Source organism: Bombyx mori, chromosome 2, assembly GCF_030269925.1.
Source record: "Bombyx mori chromosome 2, ASM3026992v2".
Lineage (NCBI taxonomy): Eukaryota > Metazoa > Arthropoda > Insecta > Lepidoptera > Bombycidae > Bombyx > Bombyx mori.
Window position 1 is genome coordinate 6,791,474 of NC_085108.1, and position 25,810 is coordinate 6,817,283.

General features: G+C 40.6%; 1 protein-coding gene across 1 annotated transcript in view; it reads right to left on the bottom strand.

Moving 5' to 3' along the window:
* The window catches only part of Inv (invected homeodomain), a gene marked incomplete at its 3' end in the record, with an annotated part of 92,024 nt that overhangs the window by 60,232 nt on the left and 5,982 nt on the right, over positions 1-25,810 (bottom strand). The window contains 4 exon segments of the mRNA NM_001043989.1: positions 14,708-14,785; positions 15,276-16,021; positions 16,024-16,085; positions 16,087-16,275. Coding sequence (NP_001037454.1) covers positions 14,708-14,785; positions 15,276-16,021; positions 16,024-16,085; positions 16,087-16,254 — 1,054 coding nt within the window. The 5' untranslated portion in view covers positions 16,255-16,275.

Consider the following 25,810-nt stretch of genomic DNA (forward strand, 5'->3'; position numbering starts at 1 on the left):
CTCGCACTAAGCGCAGTTGTAATGATTAGTTGTACTTTGTATCAAATTGAGAAGCACACGGTGTGTTCGATGGTATGTTGACTAGCAATACATAGAGAATAATATTGTCGACGCATCTGATGTTAAGTCGGACTCCATTGGTAAAGTAAAGATAATGCCGCTACAAGATATAAATAAGATCGAATCACGTTTTTCTTCAAGATCCCATGACCCCTCTGAAATTTTTACGACAATGGTATCTGCAGAATCATGCCCAATCAAAAGGCAAATTCCTTTTCTTTTTTAATAAGCTTTTATTAGCTTCAGACGTATGTATGTTAGTATGTAACGGAATCCTTGAACATGATTTTGACCCCCTTCAAAACGTCGGATTAACTCGAAATTTGGTATATGACAATTCAAAATAAAAAAAAAATTGAAAAAAAAATGTGAAAAAATTTAAATTCATCTAAAAAATGAAAAATAAACAATAGTTTAAAAAAAATAACAAAATAAGCTTTTATACCAAATCCAACTAAAAAATAGAAAATAAATTTAGTGTAAGAAATATTGATTTTATTGTAAAAAAAGCGTAGGGTGCTTTTCAGGATATTATCAAAATAACCCTTCTACTCATATATGTTCATAAAATAATTATAACTACTGATACCATGCACCCCACGCTTTTTTTTACAATAAAATCATTATTTCTTACACTATTTTTAATTCAAACATAGTAAAATTTATTTTCTATCTTTTAGTTGGATTTTCTATAGAAGCGTATTTTTTTTTGTTTTTTTAAACTATTATTTCTACCTATTTGCTAGAAGCTTAAGAGGTTATTCCAGCTACGCCCGGACGGGTTGGTGAGCTCACGGGCTCAACCTGAGAAAATTTGCTGACACTAGCCCTAGCAAGAGCATTGCTTTGCTGAAGCTATTACCGGAACGCGATCCCCTGGGACGATCTGACGCGAAACTAAATTGGCTAAAGCTAACTCATATATTGGAACTTGCTAGCTAAGACCCACGAGAAACCACGAGAGCTTTACATTCGTTCAAGCTCCACATTTTTTACTGGTAGGACCTCTTGAGTCCGCACGGGTAGGTACTGTTACACACTACTCTACAAAGCAGCTTTGCCCTAATCAGCTCGTTTACGAGCTCACTCTGTTTTTCCATTAGAGTCATCATTTTTAGCTTTCTTGTAAAATCAAATCGTATAGAAAACCAGTTAGAATCTGGAAGCCGTCGCGAGCATACATAAGTTTGAGAAGTCAACAATAGTGTTGTAAGTTCACCACACTGCCTATTTCTGTCGTGAAGCAGTAATGCGTTTCGGTTTGAAGGGTGGGTCAACCGTTGTAACTTACTGAGACCTTAGCACTTATATCTCAAGGTGGGTGGCGCATTTACGTTGTAGATGTCTATGGGCTCCAGTAACCATTTAATCCACCTATATAACGACGCTTGAAAGGCAAACGTGACTAAGCGACAATGCGTGAACTTTACAGTAGACTAATTTAAAGTTGAAATACCCGAAAACAAAATTTATTTTAACGCATCCAGCTGTAGTAGAATCTAGCTAGTAGCTGTAGGATTGAAATGATTTTAATAGACCTGGAAATATATTTTTTTCGCGCATCGAATATGGTTATTGCTTATCATTTATGTACAAAGCAGTTATTGTCGCTTAGTCACTTTTGCCTTTCAAGCGTTGATAAGCAATAAAAAAAAATACATTTATTTTCGTTATTCTTAAAGTTAGAACACACCATATTTAATAAGCGGGTAGGCATCAAAAGAATTGTATTTCCTAAAATTACATAAGTTTTTCCCTCCTAATTATTAGTGTGGTCGTAATTAAGCCGAGATTGCTAGGTAAGTACACCGACGCCTCGGTACGGATGTACCCAATAATTAGTAAGCAATTAATATTTGATTTAATTAGAGTTTGTTTGTTGTATGGAATACATTTTTTTTTTCTAGTATGTGTCGTGAAGCAGTAATAGCGTTTCGGTTTGAAGGGTGGAGCAGCCGTTGTAACTATAGTTGAGACCTTTATAACTTACTAGCGACCCGCCCTCGCTTCGCTTCGGAAACATTAAAACACACATGAAACCAAAAAAAAAATTTAAAAAAATTTAAAAAAAGTAGCCATGTTCATCAGGGACAATGTCGGCTTTTAATGGAAAAAGAATTTTTCAAATCGGTCCAGTAGTTTCGGAGCCTATTCGAAACAAACAAACAAACAAATCTTTCCTCTTTATAATATTAGTATAGATATAGATATCTCTAGGTGGGTGGCGCATTTACGTTGTGGATGTCTATGTGCTCCAGTAACCACTTAACACCAGGTGGGCTGTGAGCTCGTCCACCCATCAAAGCAATAAAAAAAAGTATTTAAGTAAAAAAAAGATATTGAGACGCCTAGTGGATGCGAGGTGATCACCGATACTCATGAGCCGCTTTAGGACTCCATTTGGTTTTATTTATTTTTCTGTTTATATTTGCGTCCCAATTAATGTTTTTTATTTATTCATAATGTTTTATTGCTTATACGGTTGAACGAGCCCACAGCCCACCTGGTTTTAAGTGGTTACTGAAGCCCATAGACATTTACAACGTAAATACCGTTCACCACCTTGAGATATGAGCTCTAAGGTCTCAGTATAGTTACATATTGCATATTATACACTAGCGACCCGCCCTCGCTTCGCTTCGGAAACTGTAATTTATTATTGATTTCTCTACTATTTAATGGATGTTATTATACATATAAACCTTCCTCTTCAATCACTCTATCTATTAAAAAAAACCGCATCAAAATCCGTTGCGTAGTTTTAAAGATATAAGCATACATAGGGATATAGGGACAGAGAAAGCGACTTTGTTTTATACTATGTAGTGATAGTGATTACATAGTTACATTGTGTTTATTTATTTTTATTTGGGGAAAAAAAAATCGAACATGAAGGTAGCAAGTACATACATTGCGGGCATCAGTTCTTAGTAGATTAACTTACATTACGCGCTGAATTATTGACATGGATCCTTCGACTATTCGCTTCCTCGTTTGATAAGAAATAAAGTAATGCAGCTTATATAAAATTAGAAACAGCTCAGAGAATGGAGTTGAGAGCCCAATGGGACTTGTCAAATTTGAAGCGACGCCATTTTGAGAGTTTCCTACGTGTTACTCCCAATAATGGCGTCTTAGATAATTACTTTGATGATTAGTCAAGTTCTTAGGAGCTTCATCCCGTCACACCGAAGGGGAGGGAATTCGTGTGAATTTTGATTTTGAAGTTGTCGGATGATTGCTTATTTATACGCTAACTAATCAATCAGAGTTTTCCGAGGCTGCGCTGTTGCTTGTTTATACGCTAACCAATTGTCTTTAAGTGTAGCGCTTACTTCGGTCTTCACCAGTCGCATACACAATTACAACCTCTATTATGGTTTAATGCCACCTTTAGTATTGGTATTTTAATACACTTTTAGCGGAATATTTGACTGATTCTCAGTGGTGCAATTAGTCAGTAGACAACGGTCTTGATTCTTGCGCGCGATGGTTGTGAGTTCTATTCCTGCATCGGGCATAAAACATTGTGTGTTGAGCAGATTTTCTTGCTCACTGTCTGGGTTATTTATTATCTATGTATATGAAGGCACAACCATCGCTTGAGTACGATTCATTTGACAAGCCTAAGCTGTCAATGTCATTCGATCGGAACGTCAAACCGGCAGCCATCTTGTGAAGCATACTATTAACGTGTGTGACGAAGTTTGCACGTTATAATTTAAATCCCATTCAATCATTGCTATAATTGCTTTTAATTGTTATTTAGTTGATTGTGATAGAATAAACAGCTACCAAATAATTCTGATCCGAGTTTATTTCTCGAATTATCTCTCTGAATAATCACGTTATATGGATTTACCTAATGACGTTATAGATACATCGTTATTTATATTAAACGTATATAAGTATGTTTGTCAGTATCTAGTACCCATAACACAGGAAACCTTAAATTGGGGCCGCCACCCGGTGTTAAGTGGTTACTGGAGCACATAGACATCTACAACGTAAATGCGCCACCCACCTTGAGACATGTTCTAAAGTCTCAGTATAGTCACAACGGCTGCCCCACCCTTCAAACCAAAACGCATCACTGCTTCACGGCAGAAATAGGCAGGGTGGTGGTATCTACCCGCGCGGACTCACAACAGGCCCTACCAACATTATTTTTTAAATTAAACAAGCAATTTCCCTGGTTACATTTCGATATTACATTAACTGTCTTAAATTTTTCTAAAGTTGATAATAGATACGATTATTATTTTATACTAGCTGAGCCGGCAGACTTCGTAGTGCCTCAATTGATAAATAAAAGACCCAAACTTTTGTATAATATAAACTTAAAACAAACAAAAGGAATCCGTCCGACGGGGGACACATCAAAGTAAAAACAAAATTGTTATTTTTATTTAATTCCGAGCATTTTCATATTTATCTAACCTTTTAAACCTTTTCTGGACCTCCACAAATAATTCAAGACCAAAATTAGCCAAATCGGTCAGCAGTTCTCGAGTTTTAGCGAGACTAACGAACAGCAATTCATTTTTATATACATATATAGATTAAGGGAGGATTACTGGTGGCCCGAAGGCCTTTCCTATTTCACCAGAACAGGTGGGCGAGCAAAGGCTCAGCCAAAACGTTATAAACACGAGCGAATGCGCTAATATCACGAATCCAACCTAATTTTTACCTATTAATTACAGTTCGGTGTGAATGCGGCCGGTTGTTAAGTTGAGAACGCAGAGGTCTTTAATTAGTGAAGCGCCCGGTCTGACAATGCGCTTTTCCCGCTCCCAGTCTTCGCTGTGACTAATGGACACTTAGCGCAGTCACCGGTAACGTTAAGTGGGGACGTAAGCTTGATAGTAAATGTTTGCGGCGATCGTAACCAATTTTAATGGTAAGCACGAGCGAAACGCTGGTATACTGGTGGTAGGACCTCTTGTGAGTCCGCGCGGGTAGGTACCACCGCCCTGTCCATTTCTGCCGTGAAGCAGTAATGCGTTTCGGTTTGAAGGGTAGGGCAGTCGTTGTAACTATACTGAGATCTTAGAACTTATATCTCAAGGTAGGTGGCGCATTTACGTTGTAGATGTCCATGGGCTCCAGTAACCACTTAAAACCAGGTGGGCTGTGAGATCCTCCACCCACCTAAGCAAAAAAAAAAACGCACAAAGCTAATATAGATATAGAATACCAGCTTTCGCCCGCGACTCCGTCCGCGTGGAATAGTTACTCTGGCATAACCCTAATTTTTATCCCCCACTTCATTTACGTAGAAAGTGAAAATATTTTGAAACATTCTTTATTAATGCTCCACTTGTATGGGTCTCATGATGTTATATAGCCTTCCTCAATAAATGGGCCATCTAACACTGAAAGAATTTTTAAAATCGGACCACAAGTTCCTGAGATTAGCGCCTTCAAACAAACAAACTCTTCAGATTTATAATATTAGTATAGATAAAAAGCCGTGAGCAGCCGATATTCAAGTCATTTTACGAGAGTCTTCGTAATTTGCGTAATTACTGGTGGTAGGACCTCTTGTGAATCCGCACGGGTAGGTACCACCGCCCTACCTATTACTGCCGTGAAGCAGTAATGCGTTTCGGTTTGAAGGGTGGGGCAGCCGTTGTAACTATACTGAGACCTTAGAACTTACATCTCAAGGTGGGTGGCAGTATTTAGGTTGTAGTTGTCCATGGGCCCTTGTATCCGCTTAAAACCAGGTGGGCTGTGAGCTCGTCCACCCATCTAAGCAATAAAAAAAAGCTGATCGAGTCACGCCAAAATTTTAATTATAAGCACAACTTAATAAAACTCGTCGTCAGACGTCAGGCCCTCTGAGTGACTTTTAATTGGTTTAGTTTTGTCCTCGATCGGAATCCGTCAGGGGGAGCTTCGGGAAAGTTCGGTGCGAAAGTTCGCGGAGCTTCGTATTAAGCTTCGTTGTGTCTTCTAACGAATACAATTGCGGTCTAGATTCAGGGCGGATTTTAAGAGCTATATCAGACACAATGTGAGCGCTGTCTTATGAGATGTAGCTAAAACAAATTCATCATTATTATCCTACTTTAATTATTTAAAATCTTATTAATTATACAATTTAAAAAAAATTATATATATAAAAAAAATAAAATTTTAAAATAACACTACATGGAAAATAGATTACCGCTGATGGCAGTGTCTGTTTTTTGTGTCATATATACACGAAGCAAAAACTATTTTTACGAAAATTGCGTGTACGGAGGCATATGAAATTTCTCACACTTATAGAGAATATAGAGAAGCAGTGCAGAATGTTATTTTTTTTATCATAGACCCATAGATATCCACAACGTAAATGCGCCACCTAACCTTGAGATATAAGTTCTAAGGCATCAGTATAGTTACAACGGCTGCGCCGCCCTTCAAACCGAAACGCATTACTGCTTCACGGCAGAAATAGGCAGGGTGGTGGTATCTACCCGTGCGGACTCACAAAAAGTCCTACCACCAGTAAAAACGCCACCTTTCTTTCTGTAGCCCACTGCAGTTCAGCGTTCTCAGGTACGGTTATCTGATTTGTCTGCTGGTCAGGTGATTGAGGTCAGCTATCGGACACATCATGCGGTCTCCCAGACATGAATTAGAGAAGTTCATAATTACGGGTCGCATTGAGGGCAAGCGTGCCGTGGGCAGAACACCAGACAGATGGTCAGATCTAGCAAGAGAAGCACTCGCTGGTAGTCTGTACCATGCAGTCCAAGCCACCCATGATCGAGCACAGTGGAAGAACGTCACGTGTGGTTGCAATCCTCAGTAGTGAGTGAACGATACAGAAGAAGAAGATCGGCGATAAGGTCACTTAGGGCCAAATCGCGTTTGGCTTTCCGTGGCGCATGCAGATACCCGCTTTACCGAAATTTCCTGATTAAGTGTGCGGATTTAAGACCATTAATGGAAGCATTTGGGCGAGGACTTCAAACGGGCCAGTATAGGGAGTTTGGCCAATAAACACGCAATACCCGAAGTGGCTGGTTCGCAAACTAACGCGTCTAAGGGACGACCGAACCCAATCTAGAACGGTAGCCAATCGGAAGAAGATTTTACACGCCTGTCGTAACGAAATTGAAACTAGAAAAGAAATCGTTCGAGAGGCACCCGGGGTAATGGCTCGAGATAAAACGCTCGCTAGTGACGTCGAGACGATTGTCGATGGAATTATCGATACTATTTTAAAAATGTCTACATCAATAATCTATACTAATATATAAATCTACAGTGGTTTTTACGGATGTTCCGTTATAACTACCGAACCATGCATCCGATTTACTTGAAACTTGGTATCCATGTAGAAAATACACGTACTTAATGGATATGCTAATATTTATATGAGTGTTGGACTCCCTAATAATAATGACAATAATTTTAAATTCCCAGCGAAGCGGGCGAGTATGGCTAGTAATTAATAATGGGAACCAGGAATTGAGATACATTCTACTTAAATACGTTAAAATACCTTTATACATATAGAATATTAAACACCCAGACAACAAACCAATTATCCTATTTATCACACTAATGTTTGCCCGATGTTGTAATCGAACCCACGGACCTCTGGCTCAGCCGTCAGGAGCTCTAACCACTGCACCACCGAGTCAATACTAAAACCACTAAAAGTGAGAAGAAGTCACATCTCCTCTCGCATAAGAATGTAATTACCTCAACCAACTTCCGAGTCCACTACGGAACATGAGATGTAGAATAAACGTTTCGCTTTGCGTGACGGCATCTAATTGTTGATGTCCATGGGCTCCTATAACCAATTAACACTAGGGGAACCGTGCGCTCGTTCGACTGTCTAAGCAAAATTGCTAAGTCAAAAAAGCACCCCTGTATTAATCTGATAAAATAATCGAATTGGCGTGTATGAATCAAAGGTAATTGGCGCATATGGCGACACATCCCAAAAACGTTCACAGCAAATCGTTGACCAGCAGACAAATCAGACAAGGACCAGACCTGGAAAGCTAAACTGCAGAAGACCACAAAAAAGGGAGGGGCGTGATAAATATTGTTGGAATTTAACTGAAGACAATAGAGTCGGTAAAACGGTAGACCGTGGCTTGACTTTTAATGGTAGGCAGCGGCCCTGGCATTGCTGAAGTCCACGGACGACGGTAACCACTCACCATCAGGTGAGCCTTATGCTCATCTGCCTGTAAGGGAAATAAAAAAAGTACCCATAATATTTCAATGGAAACACGCATCTAAAAAGACAATAAACAATCAATTTAGTTTTATTGAACAAAAGATAATTCTATATTAGGACTCTATAAATATCATAGCTTCAAAATTATCCGGTACCAGCTGTACCCGTCCGCTTCACTGGGCATTTAAAATTAACATTATTATTTCTCACACTCACAAAGATTCTCATCATTAACGCCCCCCCAACTGGTGTAGGGAGTCCAACACTCATATAAATATTAGCCTATCCATTAAGTACATATATTTTCTACATGGATACCGAGTTTCAAGTCAATCGGATGCACGGCTCAGTAGTTATAACGGAACATCCGTAAAAACCACTTTAGATTTATATATTAGTACCTATATATTAGCCAAGTCATTTGTTTTCCTATTCCACGGTAGCCTAAAAGGGCTATTCCAAAACGGATTGGTAGATGAGCTCACGGGCTCAACCTGAGAGAATTTGCTAACACTAGCCCTAGCAAGAGCAGTGTTTCGCAGAATTTACCAGCGGATCGGAATCGCGACCCACTGAGAATAATTTTTTTATTGCCCTTGTAGGCAGACGAGCATACGGCCCACCTGATGGTTAGTAGTTACCATCGCCCATGGATTTCAGCAATACCAGGGGCAGAGCCAAGCCGCTGCGTATCGCTTAATACTCTCCACAAGCCTCGTTTGAAGAAGGACATGTCATAGCGCTCGGGAAATGCCGTGGAGGGGAGCTCATTCCATAGCCGGATGGTACGTGGCAAAAAAGACCTCTGGAAACGCACTGTGGATGACCGCAGTGGCTCCAGGTAGTATGGATGAACTCTACTCCGGTGGCGGGCGGTGCGTTAGTAAAAACAAGATGATGGTATCTCAAACAATTCCTCAGAGCACTCCCTTCGCAGGCCCAGAGTCTCCAAACGATCCGACGAGAAACTCAGTTGACACAAAATCCAATATAAAAACGTTTGTACAAATTGCATGGTTCCGTGATAAAATGTATACGTTGCAAAAAAAAAAACACAATGTAACATCCACTGCGCGTTAAATAATAAACAGATTTAGCGCCCGCCCCCCCAAGCTCTTCGATTAATGTAAATAATGTTAATCTTGTAAAGTGAAAGACGCAATGAACTGCAAACGGCGGCTCCGACACACTCAATAAGTCAAAGTGTGAATCTTTAGTTCGGAGCGTGAAAACAGATGTTTTAGGGTGATACAGTTAGGGTTGGGATGGTGACGATATCGATAAGTTTTCCAAATAAAAAAAAAAAAAAAAAATTAACTATAATAAACTAACAGTTGATTTCAAATTTTTATATTCTACTTATAGTCAAGACATTATTGTATCGCCATAGGACGTGTGCGCAAAATGTCAAGTTAATCGGACATCTTCATGAAAGTGACGTTTAAAAATTCCAATATTTAAACAAACATACAGACACGAAACTAAAATAAAACGGTTTTAGAATATTTTTTAAATCTGTTCCGTAATTCGTCGTGGCCTAACGGATAAGACGTCCGGTGCGTTCGTATTGAGCGATGCACCGGTGTTCGAATCCCGCAGGCGGGTACCAGTTTTTCTAATGAAATACGTACTCAACAAATGTTCACGATTGACTTCCACGGTGAAGGAATAACATCGTGTAATAAAAATGAAACCCGCAAAATTATAATTAGCGTAATTACTGGTGGTAGGACCTCTTATGAGTCCGCGGGGGTGGATACGACCACTCCGCCTATTTCTGCCGTAAAGCAGTAAAGCGTTTCGGTTTGAAGGGTGGGGCAGCCGTTGTAACTCACTCATCTCAAGGTGGGTGGCGCATTTACGTTGTGGATGTCTATGGGCTCCAGTAACCATTTAACACCAGGTGGGATGTGAGCTCGTCCACCCATCTAAGCAATAAATAAAAAAAACCTAATTTGTTAAATGTGTTTATGAGATCATACACACATCCAGGGGGACCACCTAACATCAGCTGAGATGTAGATTCGTTCACTAATTTCTGTATTAAAAAATGCACTTTATTTAATTATGTTTGTTTACACTTATTAAAAAGGTCTGTACCTATAACGATTAATCTTTATCGATATCGATAGTTTTAGTAAACACGAGACGGCACTTTGTGTTTGAAAAGTGTATCTTTTCTTCTTGAATGCTAGAATATATGTCTAGGGTCGGTATAGGGATGGGACGACATTATTATCGAAATAGAAAATTGTTTTATTTCTCAATATTCTCGTTATTGCATGCACTATTGTCCAAATCCTTCACAATTAATTTAATATATCACATTTTTCCTTTTGACGATTTCTCTCGTAAAGAAGGGAGGAAAACACTAAATCTCGGACCAATGGCTACTGAAAAATGATTGGCTAACCGAGAACTAAAACAATACTAAAACTGTGAACATGGGTTTGCACGCGATAGTCAAACGACCTCATTGTTTTACTGTGGCACATGGACATCAGCAATTGACAGATCGAAGACTCTTCTCAGAACTAGTTCGATTGTGGAGTGAACCATTGGCAACCCCTCAGTAATCTGCTTTAAAAGAATAATGATGGAATATAATTTATCTACACAATAATATTTGTATAAGCATGTTTCATCTTTGGCATACTGTTTATTTATTACCTCTATGTAAGTCATGTGGTGATGTAATTTTTAAATAATACTTAAGTTTATATTTTGCGTCTTCGTCAGCGCGGTATGGACATGTGACGCGTAGAGAGAAGATGCATGTGACTAGGAGATGTATGGAAATGGTAGTGCAAGGTAGAGGGGGAAGAGGTCGACCGAAGAAGACATGGATGGAGTGTGTGAATGACGATATGAGGGAGACAGGAGTGAGTGTTGAGATGACGGCTGATAGAAGAGAATGGAAGAGAAAAATTAGCTGTGCCGATCCACCTAGTGGGATAGGGTGGAGAAAAAGAAGAAGATATTTTGAGCCTTCATTATCTAATGATATAGGTATACGAAAAGGGTTGTCTGTCTGTTTGGCTTTTGACGATTGAGATTGAATACAAACCGAAACGCATTACTGCTTCACGGCAGAAATAGGCAGAGTGATGGTACCCACCCGCGCGGACTCACAAGAGGTCCTACCACCAGTCTTAATGTTTGGTTGCGGCTTTTGAGAGACTTCTCCATCTCTCTCTCTCTATTACTAATAAGCACTATCGATTAAAAGCTTATACAAACGCAAAATCGATTCATTTACGGGCAATCGAAACTTTTAACAAGTTCCAAAAAACAACACCCTGTAGTTAATCAGCACTTCGCATGTAGCCTGTTCGTTGCGTCGCTCTAATTACAAAACAATCGTGTACCACGTAATTAAATGTTCATTACAAGGCGTGTTATATACAAACGTGTTGAAGCCGATTTGGTTTTTTTTTTTAGATTTCTATTGTTATAAAAAATAGAAACATTTTTGTGCGTAAATTTTTTTTTTTTTTATGGCTTAGATGGGTGGACGAGCTCACAGCCCACCTGGTGTTAAGTGGTTACTGGAGCCCATAGACATCCACAACGTAAATGCGCCACACACCTTGAGATAGAAGTTCTAAGGTCTCAGTATAGTTACAACGGCTGCCCCACCCTTCAATTGTAGGCAGACGAGCAAAAAACCTCCCTGATGGTGAGTGGTTACCGTCGCCCATGGACTTCAGCAATGTCAGGGACAGAGCCAAGCCGCGGCCTACCGTTGAGTACTCTCCGCAACTCTCGTTTGAAGAAGGACATGTCATAGCGCTCGGGAAACACCGTGGAGGGGAGCTCACTCCATAGCCGGATGATAAATCGACGATGATGATTACAAATGTCTACGCTATGTAATAATTGAAGGTAGGTTTTTTTTTTATTGCTTAGATGGGTGGACGAGTTCACAGCCCACCTGATGTTAAAGGGTTACTGGAACCCATAGACATCTACAACGTAAATGCACCACCCACCTCGAGATATAAGTTCTAACGTCTCAGTATAGTTACAACGGCTACCCCACCCTTCGAACCGAAACGCATTACTGCTTCACGGCGGAAATAGGCGGGGTGGTGGTACCTACCCGTGTGGACTCCCAAGAGGTCTTAACACCAGTAATTACGCAAATTATAATTTTGCGGGTTTCATTTTTATTACACGATGTTATTCCTTCACCGTGGAAGTCAATCGTTAACATTTGTTGAGTACGTATTTCATTAGAAAAATTGGTACCCGCCTGCGGGATTCGAACACTGGTGCATCGCTTCATACGAATGCACCGGACGTTTTATCCTTTAGGCCCCGACGACTTCGAAGCGCGTTTAAGGACGCAAGAGGCGTGGGTGGCGACGTGGACCATTGATTTGGGCAAGTATTACTTTCATACCTATTCACTGGTAGCCTAAGAGGCTATTTCAGCTACGCCCGTACGTAGCTGAGCTCACGGGCTCAACCTCACAAAAGTTGCTTACACTGGCCCTAGCAAGAGCAGTGCTTCGCAGAATCTACTACCAGATCGGAAACGCGACCCACTGAGAAGATCCGGCGAGAACTCAGTGGGCTGTGGCTATGGGTTAGTTCGCCCGTCGAACTCTTCGTCGTGGGTTAGTATGCATTACTGACAGCTAGGTTTTTAGGAAGTGATATAACTGGTGGCCCGGAAGCCTTTCCAGTTAATGGGCAGGGTGGTGGTACCTACTTACCCGGACCCGCACAAGGGCTGCTACCACCAATAACCGCTCGCAGAGATACATAAATTAAAAATTCATCGGCAAACCAAATAAATAGCGCGTGTCACATCCCTAAAAACCAATTTTTGCTTTCCCCTCGCAGCGGCCGGAGTGTATAAATATTTATCAAGCGTTCCAGCTTCGCGGCAAACGATCTTTAATTCGATTACATCTCGAAAAATCACAATTAATTCCGATGACTACTTGTTTTATTAATGTTTCGTTAACTTACTCATTCAATTAGCCATCAGCTCTCGGCGAGAAGCTAAAAGTTGTTCGCGGCCTAATTACGTTGGGTTTTTTTTGTTTTTGTAAAACTTTAGAAGCGAGATAAAATCGGGATGCACCGTTTCACCTTATGACCACAGTAGTTACCGTCGCCCATGGACGTCAGCAATGCCAGGAGCAGAGCCAAGCCGCTGCCTACCGCTTAATACTCTCCACAAGCCTCGTTTGAAGAAGGACATGTCATAGCGCTCGGGAAACAACGTGGAGGGGAGCTCATTCCAAAGCCGGATGGTACGTGGCAAAAAACTACTCTGAAAACACACTGTGGATGAACGCAGAGGCTCCAGGTAGTATGTATGAACTTTACTCCGGTGGCGGGCGGTGCGATGGTAAAAACGAGACGATGGTTTCATCTCAAACAATTCCTCAGAGCATTGCCCGTGTAATGACGCCGCTGAATTAAGCATAATTATCTTGTCTATCTTATTTGTATCAGGAGATTCGAAGGCAAACCTTGACACCGATGTAACCTATAGGATTGCGATGTTGACGTGGCAGTGGACATGGCACACTGCAAATAGAACAGACGGCCGCTGGAGGCATCGCAAAACCGGCCACTGTGACGAGCCTTGGACCCTATGTCTATGGTATCTATGGGCTGATGGATAGATCTAGTTTGTCTCCTCCACAAAGGTAAACAATACCCTACTAATTATTACGCAGATAAAAACATTACTCAATGCTATCTTGAACTTCAGCATGGGATATTGATTCATCTTTCTAGCTTAGGTAGCTGATGATAGAAAGAGTGAGCTACAGACCTGCTGAAGCGCTCACGAGTCCTCAATCGCCACTGACAGTGCCAATAACATTGGTGAAAAACAGAGCCACGACAAAAAAAAAGCATAGATCAAACCAACCCCTTATTCAATGGACTGTTCGTAATTTGATAACCACTCCCGAGGGATGTTCGCCGTTGATAAGGGATGAGGGTTGTTTTATAGACCCGAAATTATGTTTGCCGCGTGTCCATAAGCTTGTAGACAAGCGTTTTTATTGGCTTTCAAGCTCCGATTTAATTTTGTGCGTATTATTTTCGAAGCTTTAATGATAACGGATAGTCCAATTGGAAGTTCAAGAGGATAGGATAATTGCGTTAAACAGATAGATACCGAGGCCAAAAAATGGAAAGACTGTAGTTCACTTTTTTATGTATTGGGTGAACGAGGTCCTACGGGTGAACGAGCTTAAGGGCATCTGGTGTTAAGTGTTTACCCGGAGTCTATAAAAACCACATATGTATATGTATAATAAAAATCTTACATTTATTTCCGTTATCTGGTACCTGTAACACAAGTTCTTTACGAACTTAGCACAGGACCAGTTAACGTGGCGTGATTGTTGTAAATATTTATTTATTTGTTATTTATTTATATTCATATACAAGAATTGCTCGTTTAAAGATTAAACTCACCGGAACTGGGTCGATCGCTGTACCTCGTACAGTACACCCACGCGGGCCACACCATCGGACTGTCGCCTGAAGTTGCACCTAAAAGCACGTAGATAAATCAATTCTTGGTTTTTTACTGTAGTAAAGCAGGTACTTGTAGGCAGCGGCTTGGCTGTGCCCCTGGCATTGCTGAAGTCCATGGGCGACGGTAACCACTCACCATCAGGTAGACCGTATGCTCGTCTGCCTACAAGGGCAATAAAAAAAAAAAAGATGAAGGGACTGGTGGTAGGACCTCTTGTGAGTCCGCTTGTGGGTCCGAGTAGGTACCACCACTCTGCTTGCACTTAACACCAGGTGGGCTGTGAGCTCTTCCACCAATCTAAGCAATAAAAATTAAAAAAAACCTGATCGTAGTTAACCGAAGAACTGTATTGTATCTCTAAATTGGAAAACTCTAAATATCAAGGACCAAAATGAGAGGACACGGACAATATATCTCCTACTCCTATTTTCCATTCGCGGGTACTAGTCTTCAAAGCGTCATAAATATTATGCCGCGAACCGTTGGCATCGCGCTGGTACTTACCGGAGGTTGATCCAGAATTGCTTCCGCTATCGTCTTTAGAAAGGTCGATGGCTCCAGCTTTGTCTGGTGTTTTGATGTCAGGTACCCTCGCTTCGTCCAGCTTCGGAGCAAAAGCCGCAGTGTCTTTTGCTGGAGCAGGTTTAGCCTCGTATCTCGTCTTCACTTTCCTTTTGTGCAAAGGATCGGTGATCCTCCTTCCGAAGTCCGCTTTTAAAATATTATCTATACTAAACTTAAGGCAGTTCTGATTGATGTAATCTCTAGATTCTTCCGGCTTCGAATACCGATTCTCATCAGACCTCGTTCGTGTTTCATGATTGGCCTTTAATCTCATACCGAAATTTAAGCCAAACGTTGGACTGATCACGTTGGCTGTTTGTCTGTTGGGCATACCTTTTAAGTCTTGGCTCAAGATCGGACTTTGGAACAGAAGCGGTTGGTTTAGGAACATTATTGGGTTTGGGTTAATTGGACTCGGCCGTAATAGCAGCGGTTGGGCCACATTCATGTTTTGGCTCAGCTGCGATATGGCGCTCAAGTGTGTTTGTATGTGTTTGAAGGAGGTCAGTTCTTGGTGGGTATTCTGGCTGGCTTTCTCTTCGTAGTTGGATACGGGTGCCTCGTTTCCAACTGACAACACGGTGTCGTCGCTACAGCAAGAATTACCATCGTCCACGCTTATTTCTCTTTCATTCACTTCAACAACGGGACTTACACTCTCTGTGTTTCTGTCATCGAAATTCGGTGTATTCTCCAAGAGCTTTTCCGTCGAAAAGACATTGTCAGGGCTGCTGTTGTCCCGCTCCTTCTTAAGCACGTTGTGGATGGAGAAAGAGGATGAACGGATGCTTATGTCTTCCGATTTCTCATCGTCGTGGCACTCTGGACTTGTCGTGTCTCTCGTGTTCGGAGAGTATGGATCGTCATCGCTCTGGTCTTGGATCTTAATGTCCTGCATATGGGCGGATACGGCGGCCATTTTCGTTCTCCGTCACGCCATCTGTTGGAGAAAAAGTGTTGATTTTGAATATCTACTCTTTACGCTTAGTACCAAGTTGATTGATTTGTTTTTTTTTGCCAAAGTCATAATATTCAGTGATTACTGAAATAGATTAGAACGTGACTAGACCCCCACTTTTTAGGTAGAAAACTAAACAGGTTTAGTTAGTTATCATACATTCGATTTACCAGACCTTTAGAATTCTTCGCGACAACCTATACTTTTTGTAGGTACTCTACTTTGTTCTATCACCAGTGAATACTGCTTGGCGATCGAATTCCATCAGTGTGGCCCTGGCTATATTGGCAGCGGCTTGGATCTGCCCCTGTTATTGCTGAAGTCCATGGGCGACGGTAACCAGTCACCGTCGTGGAAATAAATAAAAAATTTGCTTACGCCATTTTCATGATAAGCTTGCAAGGTAGGACCTCTTGTGAGTCCGCACGGGTAGGTACCACCACCCCGCCTATTTCTGCCGTGAAGCAGTAATGCGTTTCGGTTTGAAGGGTGGGATAGCCGTTGTAACTATACTGAGACCTTAGAACTTATATCTCAAGATGGGTGGCGCATTTACGTTTTAGATGTCTATGGGCTCCAGTAACCGCTTAACACCAGGTGGGCTGTGAGATCCTCCACCCATTCAAGCAATAAATAAAAAAACCTGCAACTATCCACCTACTATCCTGACTAAAACCATAGAATGATTTACAGTCGCTCTCTTGTTAAAGCATTTCTCTGTCTACCCCGCGACACAAAGACCCGGGTAAATTATTAAAACGGTGAATACCAAGTGAGCCGTGCTGATAAATTACAAAACATGATCAGGTCCAGTCGAGTGCTGTATTCACTAACTCGATAACTTTACGGGTACGGTCTGAATGTTGCTCTATTTGATTAGTTACTTTTTTGGACATGATAACGTCTTAAAAATGTTTTTGAAAAGAGATTTAACTCTGAATGTGAAAGGCTTTAGAGGAAGACGTGGACCTAAGAAAAAATGGATGGATTGCATGAAAGACGATATGTGTAAGAGGGGAGTTTTTTTTTTATTGCTTAGAAAGGTGGACGAGCTCACAGCCTGCCTGGTGTTAAGTGGTTACTGGAGCCCATAGACATCTACAGCGCAAATGCGCCGCCCACTTTGAGATATAAGTTCTAAGGCCTCAGTGTAGTTACAACGGCTGCCCCACGCTTCAAACCGAAACACATTACTGCTTCACGGCATAAATAGGCACCTACCCGTGCGGACTCACAGCAGGTCCTACGTTATTCGTTCTATGTTATTCCTTCACCGTGGAAGTCAATCGTGAACGTTTGTTAAGTGCGTATTTCATTAGAAAAATTGAGTGAGCGAAGAAATGGTATATGATAGAGGAGTATGGAAGGAGAAAACATGTTGCGCCGACATCAGGTAACTGGGAGCAGGGCAGGACAATGATGATGAACGTCTGATAAATCAATGAGCACCGGCTGCAAGCACGAAAAAGTGTCACGTTCCGCCTGAGCCTGAGCGGCAAGCGAGAGCACGGAACAAGCGATAGAGAGATACAGTTGGCCCGAGCGTTGGCTTGTGACACATTTATCTCTCTTCTCGCATGACGTCATAGCTAGCACCTTATCACGCAAAACTATCGCCCGTAAACCGCCATTACAGACAACGAATATTTTTCATTAATTGCTTAATTGAATTGAAATGCACACACATACAAAAAATCTAATGTGAAATACAAATACATAAATTAAATATTGAATACAGCCATTTGAACAACTTCGCACAAATAACAACTTCGAACAAATTTAATGTTAAAAAGCATATTTAAATTTAATTATAGTAGAGCACTCTGCCGACCGTTGCCACTAGGACCACACACGACGCAAGCCCTGTATTTCGCTTAATCTCTTAACAAATTTACATTTGCAGCTTAAAAGCTCCAACTCAATTTAATATTTAAGTTTGGTTGCTTTAATTAGATTACGTACACCGCGCACCTACGCGACTTTCTAAGCTTTTATTGACATTATGATTATGACGTCTGACAAAGTGTAATTCTACAGTTTATTTTAATTTTATTTTAATTTCAGTTAAAACTAATTGCTTCTTTTTTTTGCTACCTAAGCTAATGGTCTAGACTCTAGAGAAACCATATCAAAGTAACCTTAATTAGTAGGGGTGCTCACGGGGCTCAAACGTGAGAGAAAATTTAACTAACACGAACCCTAGCAAGAGCCGTGCTTCGCAAAATCTACCATCGGATCGGAATCGCGACCCACTGAGAAGATCCGGCGAGAAACTCAGTATCCTTACCAGTACCCTACCTAGTATCCCTACCCTCAGTATCAGCTGGTAGCCTGAAGGGCTATTCCAGCTACGTTCAAGCGGGAACTAGTGTCCTTTTTGCAAAATCGTTCCTCTCTGAGACTAAGAAGTTGATCTTCTTCTTCTTCTTCATTTTTCGGCACCGGCACGGTTTGTGCATTAGCATCAAGTAATAAGATTTTTATAATTCACCGTTTGAATAATTATTTACAGTTTATGAATAGTAAAAAACAAAGGAAACTGTCCCTGTTGGCCATTATTATTGTCAGTGTAAGTATGAATTAAATTAGCAGCGTGGGACGGTATAAATAAATCAGGTTGAGAAATAAATTTGATTTATGTTGTAATTAGCTCTGCAAATGATAATGTGAAGTGAAATGAAATGAAGTTGATTCATATTATGAAGCGTGGCATGAAATGAAATGAGATGAGATGATATGGGATGAAATATAATCTCAGTAAAATGGTGATCATTTACTGAGACTTTCTCAGTGGACTTTTTGTAGGATCCCGAGAAGTTACGTCCAGCGGCTTTGTTTCATTATCCCACATTTGTGCACTTTCACAGATATTAAAATATAAGCCACCGTTATTACACATTTAAACCTCAAGAAACACTAAATAGACATTTTTTTTATTTTATTTTTATTGCTTAGATGGGTGGACAAGCTCACAGCCCACCTGGTGTTAAGTGGTTACTGAAACCCATAGACATCCACAACGTAAATGCGCCACCCACCTTGAGATATAAGTTCTAAGGTCTCAAATAAGTTACAATGGCTGCCCCACCCTTCAAACCGAAACGCATTATTGCTTCACGGCAGAAATAGGCAGGGTGGTGGTACCTACCCGCGCGGACTCACAAGAGGTCCTACCACCAGTAATAATCCCACAACTTCACTCCTCGCGTTCCCGCCAAAATTGTGCTACCTACCGCTTGAATTTCATAAGAAATATCATCTAGACTTTTAATTTTCATTTCGCACAGACCGAATTTATACTAATTTAAGATCAGGCAGTTTTTTCGGCTTAGGCACTCATCGATCCAGGATCTCAGCTCTCACGAGACAATCTGAGGTACCAGTTAACATAAAGGTCTGTAATATATATCAAAGCTGCTCATCGCACTATGCAAAGACCGACAAAGGGTACTCGGAGTATCTTTGATGGATCGAATCACTAACTATACTGAGACCTTAGAACTCATATCTCAAGGTGGGTAGCGGCATTTGAGCTGTAGATGTCTATGGGCTCCGGTAATAATTTAACACCAGGTGGGGTAGTGAGATCGTCCACCCATCAATGCTATAAAAAAATAATAGAACGACATCAGAGCGAAGTTATAAAATTATTGAATCGCCACCGGTCATAGACGCGCGCGCGAATTTTCAAGCTCATCAGACGTTTTGAAGTCGATGGAAATGACCTTCATACAAACATACATATTATCTATCGAATTAACCCACAGACACAGCCCACTGAGTTCCTCGCCGGATATTCTCAGTGGGTCACGTTTCCGATCCGGTGGTAGATTCTGCGAAGCACTGCTCTTGCTAGGGCCAGTGTTAGCAACAATCCCGGTTAGACCCCTACACGTCAAAGAGAAGCTGAAATAGCCTCTCAAGGCTATCAGCATAGGTAGGGGAAAAAATAGAAAAAAAAACCCATCTATTAAAAGAGATTTAAAAAGATTATTATTGCACAAAAATATTTGAAAGAAAAAAAAATGCAGATTCTATTCAAAATATAGCATTCGGCCTGTCTATATTTTGAAATCGTTTTGATTGTAATAGAAATAGCAAAGTTTGAGGTACGCAGTAATTATGCCCAAGGCGCTTAAGGTCCGTTGACAGCGGCAACCGATTTACTAAGAACTAGGTCATGTTCGTCAGTCATCTGATTCAACAAGAGCACTATTTACCTCAGAATTACATATTAAATCAACGGCAAATATAATGTTGTAATAGCTCAATTGCATTCAAAGAACATACAAGTCATTTTAGGACTTAAATCGACAGTTTTAAGGACTATAATAGTAACTCAAACGATATTACAAAGTTGATACATCATCAGATCGTTTGTTTTTGTTCGCGATCAACATAATGATATGCAATTTATTGTGTTACTTTTGTTTTTAGTTCTAATTACGAATAATAGATGGGGTTACTGGAATTTTTTTTTTATATTCAGTGACCACGTCTGGAACTAGTCGCACGTCATTACGGGTCCCCCCGATCCATTAACGGTGCTTTTAGGTATCTCAAGCATCGGTCACTGTCCTCGTCGAACCCGTCGCTTGTGACGAAGGGCTCGACGAGTAAATTAACTCTCAGACACAGCCCACTGAGTTTCTCGCCGGATCTTATCAATGGGTCGCGTTTCTGATCCAGTGGTAGATTCTGCGAAGCACGGCTCTTGCTAGGGCCAGTGTTAGCAGCACTTTTTGTTTGAGCCCCGAGAGCTCACCTACACGCTAGGGTAATGCTGATACAGCCTCTCAAGGCTATCAGTATAGGTAGGAATAAAAAATGTGAGCCGTCACGGGACGCCTGCCAGATGTGAAACATCGACATTATTTTGTAAAATTAATATGCAGAAAAGAACAAATTGTGATAGGAACTAAATATTTCATAATGATAAAATAAAATATTACGAAAAAATAATTTGTTTTCAAGTAAAACCTGTGGTAAGACAGAGTGTATCGCACAGTCGATAGCGCATGGTGACGCGTCGCCACACCGTACACACTACTGCACATAGACTGTATATATATACCATCATATAGCGTGGCGACGCGTCGCCATGGCATGTGTCGCCACGGCATGCGTCGCCACGCCAGAAATCGGTTTTACGTGCGGCTATAGATGTTTCACATCAAAAAGAGGTCCAGGCCTTCAGAGACGGCTGCGTTTCCTCTTCATTATAAACGAATAAAACAATTTGTATGAACGATTCGAAGACCGTGTTTTATTTTTCTTCCGTAATTAAATTAGCATCGAACGATCGAACCAGACGTTTACAACTACACGATAAATCGTTGGGGAAGCGAAAACAAAAACTAGATTTAATTGCGCCCGGAATTTTTTCAAAGGGAAACGCGACATATGCACCTTAAAATAAGACACGAATTTCTTTAAAAACACCTCAAACATCCAACGATACAATATCGGTTATTCCTATTTAAGCTCCCCTAGGAATATGCGCCTTAAATGTATCCCACAAATCACATTTTAGCGTGTCGACGACATACGACCTTCTGTTATGCCGCGTCGAATGCACTAACTCTAGTTTAGTTGAAGGTTTTACTATATTTTTGCGTTTAGACCGACGTCGGTATTGATTCACGAGATTTTTATAGGCCTCAAGCGGATACGTGACCCGCGGCTACTGCCATCCAGGGGTAGAGCTTGGACAACACACCCGGGTACTGTCGCTCTGCCCATTTCCACCTTTTTTTTCCTACCTAAGCTGAGAGCCTGTTCAATACAATAACGCGTTTAGGGTGCTGGTGGTGCTGCCCCGCTTTTGTAGCGCATCAGGGATGTTTGCAGACGCGCACATAGATTGTTTTTACGCCACCATGCGTAAGAGGTGTGCATCTCTGGTAAACAGAGTGAGGGCCAGCTCCAACAGTATCCTGAGCATGATTGCAAGCAGGCTGGACTGTATATACATGGGTCGCTGTGGTGCCATCTCCCATGGGATGTTACCACAGTAATTCATTGTGATGTAAATATAACTACTAACATAGGTCTAAGTCTTATTAACAATTTATATGAGTCATGGTTACTTGAAATAAAAACATTATTATTATTATTATATCAGCGTAACCTTAACTAGTAGGTGAGCTCACGGGGCTCAAACCTGACGACGTTGCTAACACGAACCCTAGCAAGAGCAGTGCTTCGCAAAATCTACCACCGGATCGGAAACGCGACCCACTGAGTAGATCCGGCGAGAAACTCAGTGGGCTGTGCCTGAGGGTTAATTTACCCATCGAGCCCTTCGTCGCAAGCGACGGGTTCGACGAGAACGATGACCGGTGCTTGAGGTACCTAAAAACACCGTTAGTGGATCGGGAGGATCCGAAATGACGTGGTTTTCCACCAGAAAACAGTTCTGTGTAGGAATTATCGCAGTAGGACCGCTGTTTCATTGAAACCTCAAGCTTGGCAGTGCAGGCGGAGGTCATGAAAAGGTCTGGACCGCTCCGGAAAAATTCATTCATTTTTTAGATCAAAATTTTCACTATCGGAAACATTTAAACCAGCCTTTCCCAAAGTGTTCGATAATGCCCCCCTGGTAAGCGCTGCAGGTCTAAAGGGGGCCGTTGTGTAATTTCACCTAGGAGGACTCTTAAGCACCGATCGAGCTCTCGCTATAGTGGTTTATAAGTAAAAAATAATTTATTCTCAACGTGGACAGTAGACAAAATAAGTTTGGGAGCCCCTGGCTAGCCGTGCCTTCGTTCGTAATATTCACTCCATTACACGAAATTAATAATGTGAGTCGCTTGTGCGGTCTTGTGACCGACACAGAACTGGTACTTCATAATTACCGGTGGCAGGACGTCTTGTGAGTCCGCACGGGTAGGTACCACCGCTCTGCCTATTTCTGCCGTTAAGCATTAATGCGTTGCGGTTTGCGTTGACCTTAGAACTCATGTCTCCGGATAGGTGGCGACGTTTACGTTGTAGATGTCCGTGGACTCCGGTGACCACTTAACATCAGGTGGGCTGTGAGCTCATCCACCCACCTGGGCTATAAAAAAAGAACTTCCTGGTCGCCCGATAGCTAAAGTCAACAAGGACGAACTAAAGGCGATAGTGGAAGCTGACTGCCTAGCTACTTCTTATTCTTTATCTCCACCTTATCCCACTAGTTGGAATCGGCACCAAATTTATTTATTTATTGCTTCGATGGGTGGACGAGGAGCCCATAGACATCTACAACAATAATGCCACCTATCTTGAGATATGAGTTTTAAAGTCTCTGTTTTGTAACAATACATTTCTATTCCATTCTCATCTATCAGTCGTAATCTCAGTACTCACTCCTCATTCTCTCATATCGCCATTCAGACGTTCTCCAAAACTGGTGGTAGGACTTCTTGTGAGTCCGGACGGGTAGGTACCACCACCCTGCCTATTTCTGCCGTGAAGCAGTAACGCGTTTCGGTTTGAAGGGTGGGGCAGCCGTTGTAACTATACTTGAGACCTTAGAACTTATATCTCAAGGTGGGTGGCGCATTTACGTTGTAGATGTCTATGGGCTACGTGCTCCGCACTAAACGCATCACTTTCCCCCCTTTGCCTTTTCATGAGTTCTGTCTCATGTGAGGTTTGGACGTTGGTTGTCGAGCGACAGGAGGTTTTAGTCAGTTTGACTCTGCAATGCCCCGCCCTCCATCCCCGGCGGGGAGGGCGGAAGTCCGGCAATTTCCTCCGGACCAAAAAAAAAATGTCTATGGGCTCCAGTAACCACTTAACACCAGGTGGGCTGTGAGCTCATCCACCCACCTAAGCAATAAAAAATAAAAATACGGTCTCTAAGTTACAAGAGGGAAATTTAGATTTGGAAATTTTGTGTCATCTACCCTACATTACATCATACCCATCAGACTTTTTGGCGGGAACGCGAGGAGTGAAGTTCTGTGATTTGTTTTATTTCTGTCTATTTAGTGTTTCTTCAGGTTTAAATGTGTAATAACGGTGGTTTATTAACTGTTTAATATCTGTGAAAGTGCACAAATGTGGGAAAATGAAACAATTTCTCGGGACGTAACTTCTCGGGATCCTCCAAAAAGTCCACTGAAAAAATCTTAGTAATCTATATCATATACATTTAACATTGAAAATAACTTAAACTGTTTAATTTATGGCCTGATGCATGTAACAATAATGGCGTACATAAAATTGGCAATTCATCGGCTAAAGACGGAATACAATAATAATAATAAAAAAGAATATCCATCGAAAACATACCTTGAAATTCAAATTCAACAAGCAAGACAGTAATAATTGTTGAAATATTAATATGAACTAGAGGTCCCGCAGTAGTCGAAATTCGACTATAATTAATTGGAATTGTATAATAAGTTTGTACACACTATTATGATTGTATTTTATACTTCTATAATCACAAATTTCGCCAAGGCTACACTATAAAAAAATATTAATAAAGACAAACAATATTTAATCTATTCTCAATTTGACCACAGACGTCAAGAACAAAAGTTTGACAATAAATAGTATGCATGCGTGTGTGCGTCAAATACATGGTATGTAGTGTGTGTAGTGTTTTCTTTATTGATTTAATGTATATTTTATTCATTATTTAAAAAAATATTAGCATTGTGCACTTCATCTTCTATATTCTCTATAAGTGTGGAAAATTTCATACTCCTCCGTCCGCGCAATTTTCGTAAAAAGGGATACAAAGTTTTTGCTTCACGTATTAATATATAGATGTCTAATAAATAAATGTCATGTCATATCAAAAAGAAAAGAAGAAATGTCAATGCAATATCAAGCAACAACAAGTCAGTTATAGAACAACAAATGATTGACGATTATAGTTAAGATGCGTTTTTTCTTTCTTTTCTTATTTGGTCCTTAAAAACATCCGTAAAAACCACTGTAGATATATATATTAGTATATATATTATGTACTCGTAATATAGTTCAGCACTAAAAGTAGATCCGGCCTTGGGAAAAGATTTTCCATTAGTCGCTTCTTACAAATATCATTTCTATTATTTCCCTATCACCATTTAGACTTATGTACCTTCAAATGTTCAACTCAATAAATTCAAATAATTGTAAATCAAACAATATTATCAAGACAGAAAAGAAAATTTAGCAAACCAAACAAAAAATCATTTGTATATATCAATTATTCATACAAACAGGTTATCCGGAATGAACGATTTAAAATGGCCATAACAATAAAATGATTATACGTTTTTTTTAATGTTTCAATTTAGAATCTTTATATATTTGAATTTCGAATCGCTTGTAACGGTTTAGATTTTCGAATTCGGAACGTGACCGGAGCCGCCATAGACCGGTTTTCTACAAAAAAATAAATAATTATTATTTATGCTTATAAACGCTTTGTTAGTTAATTAATTAATCGTTATTATCACACTTTGTAATTTTTTTTATTGTTCACGCTACTGGAACGTGTTTTTTTTTTATTGTGTTTCAGTTACATTGC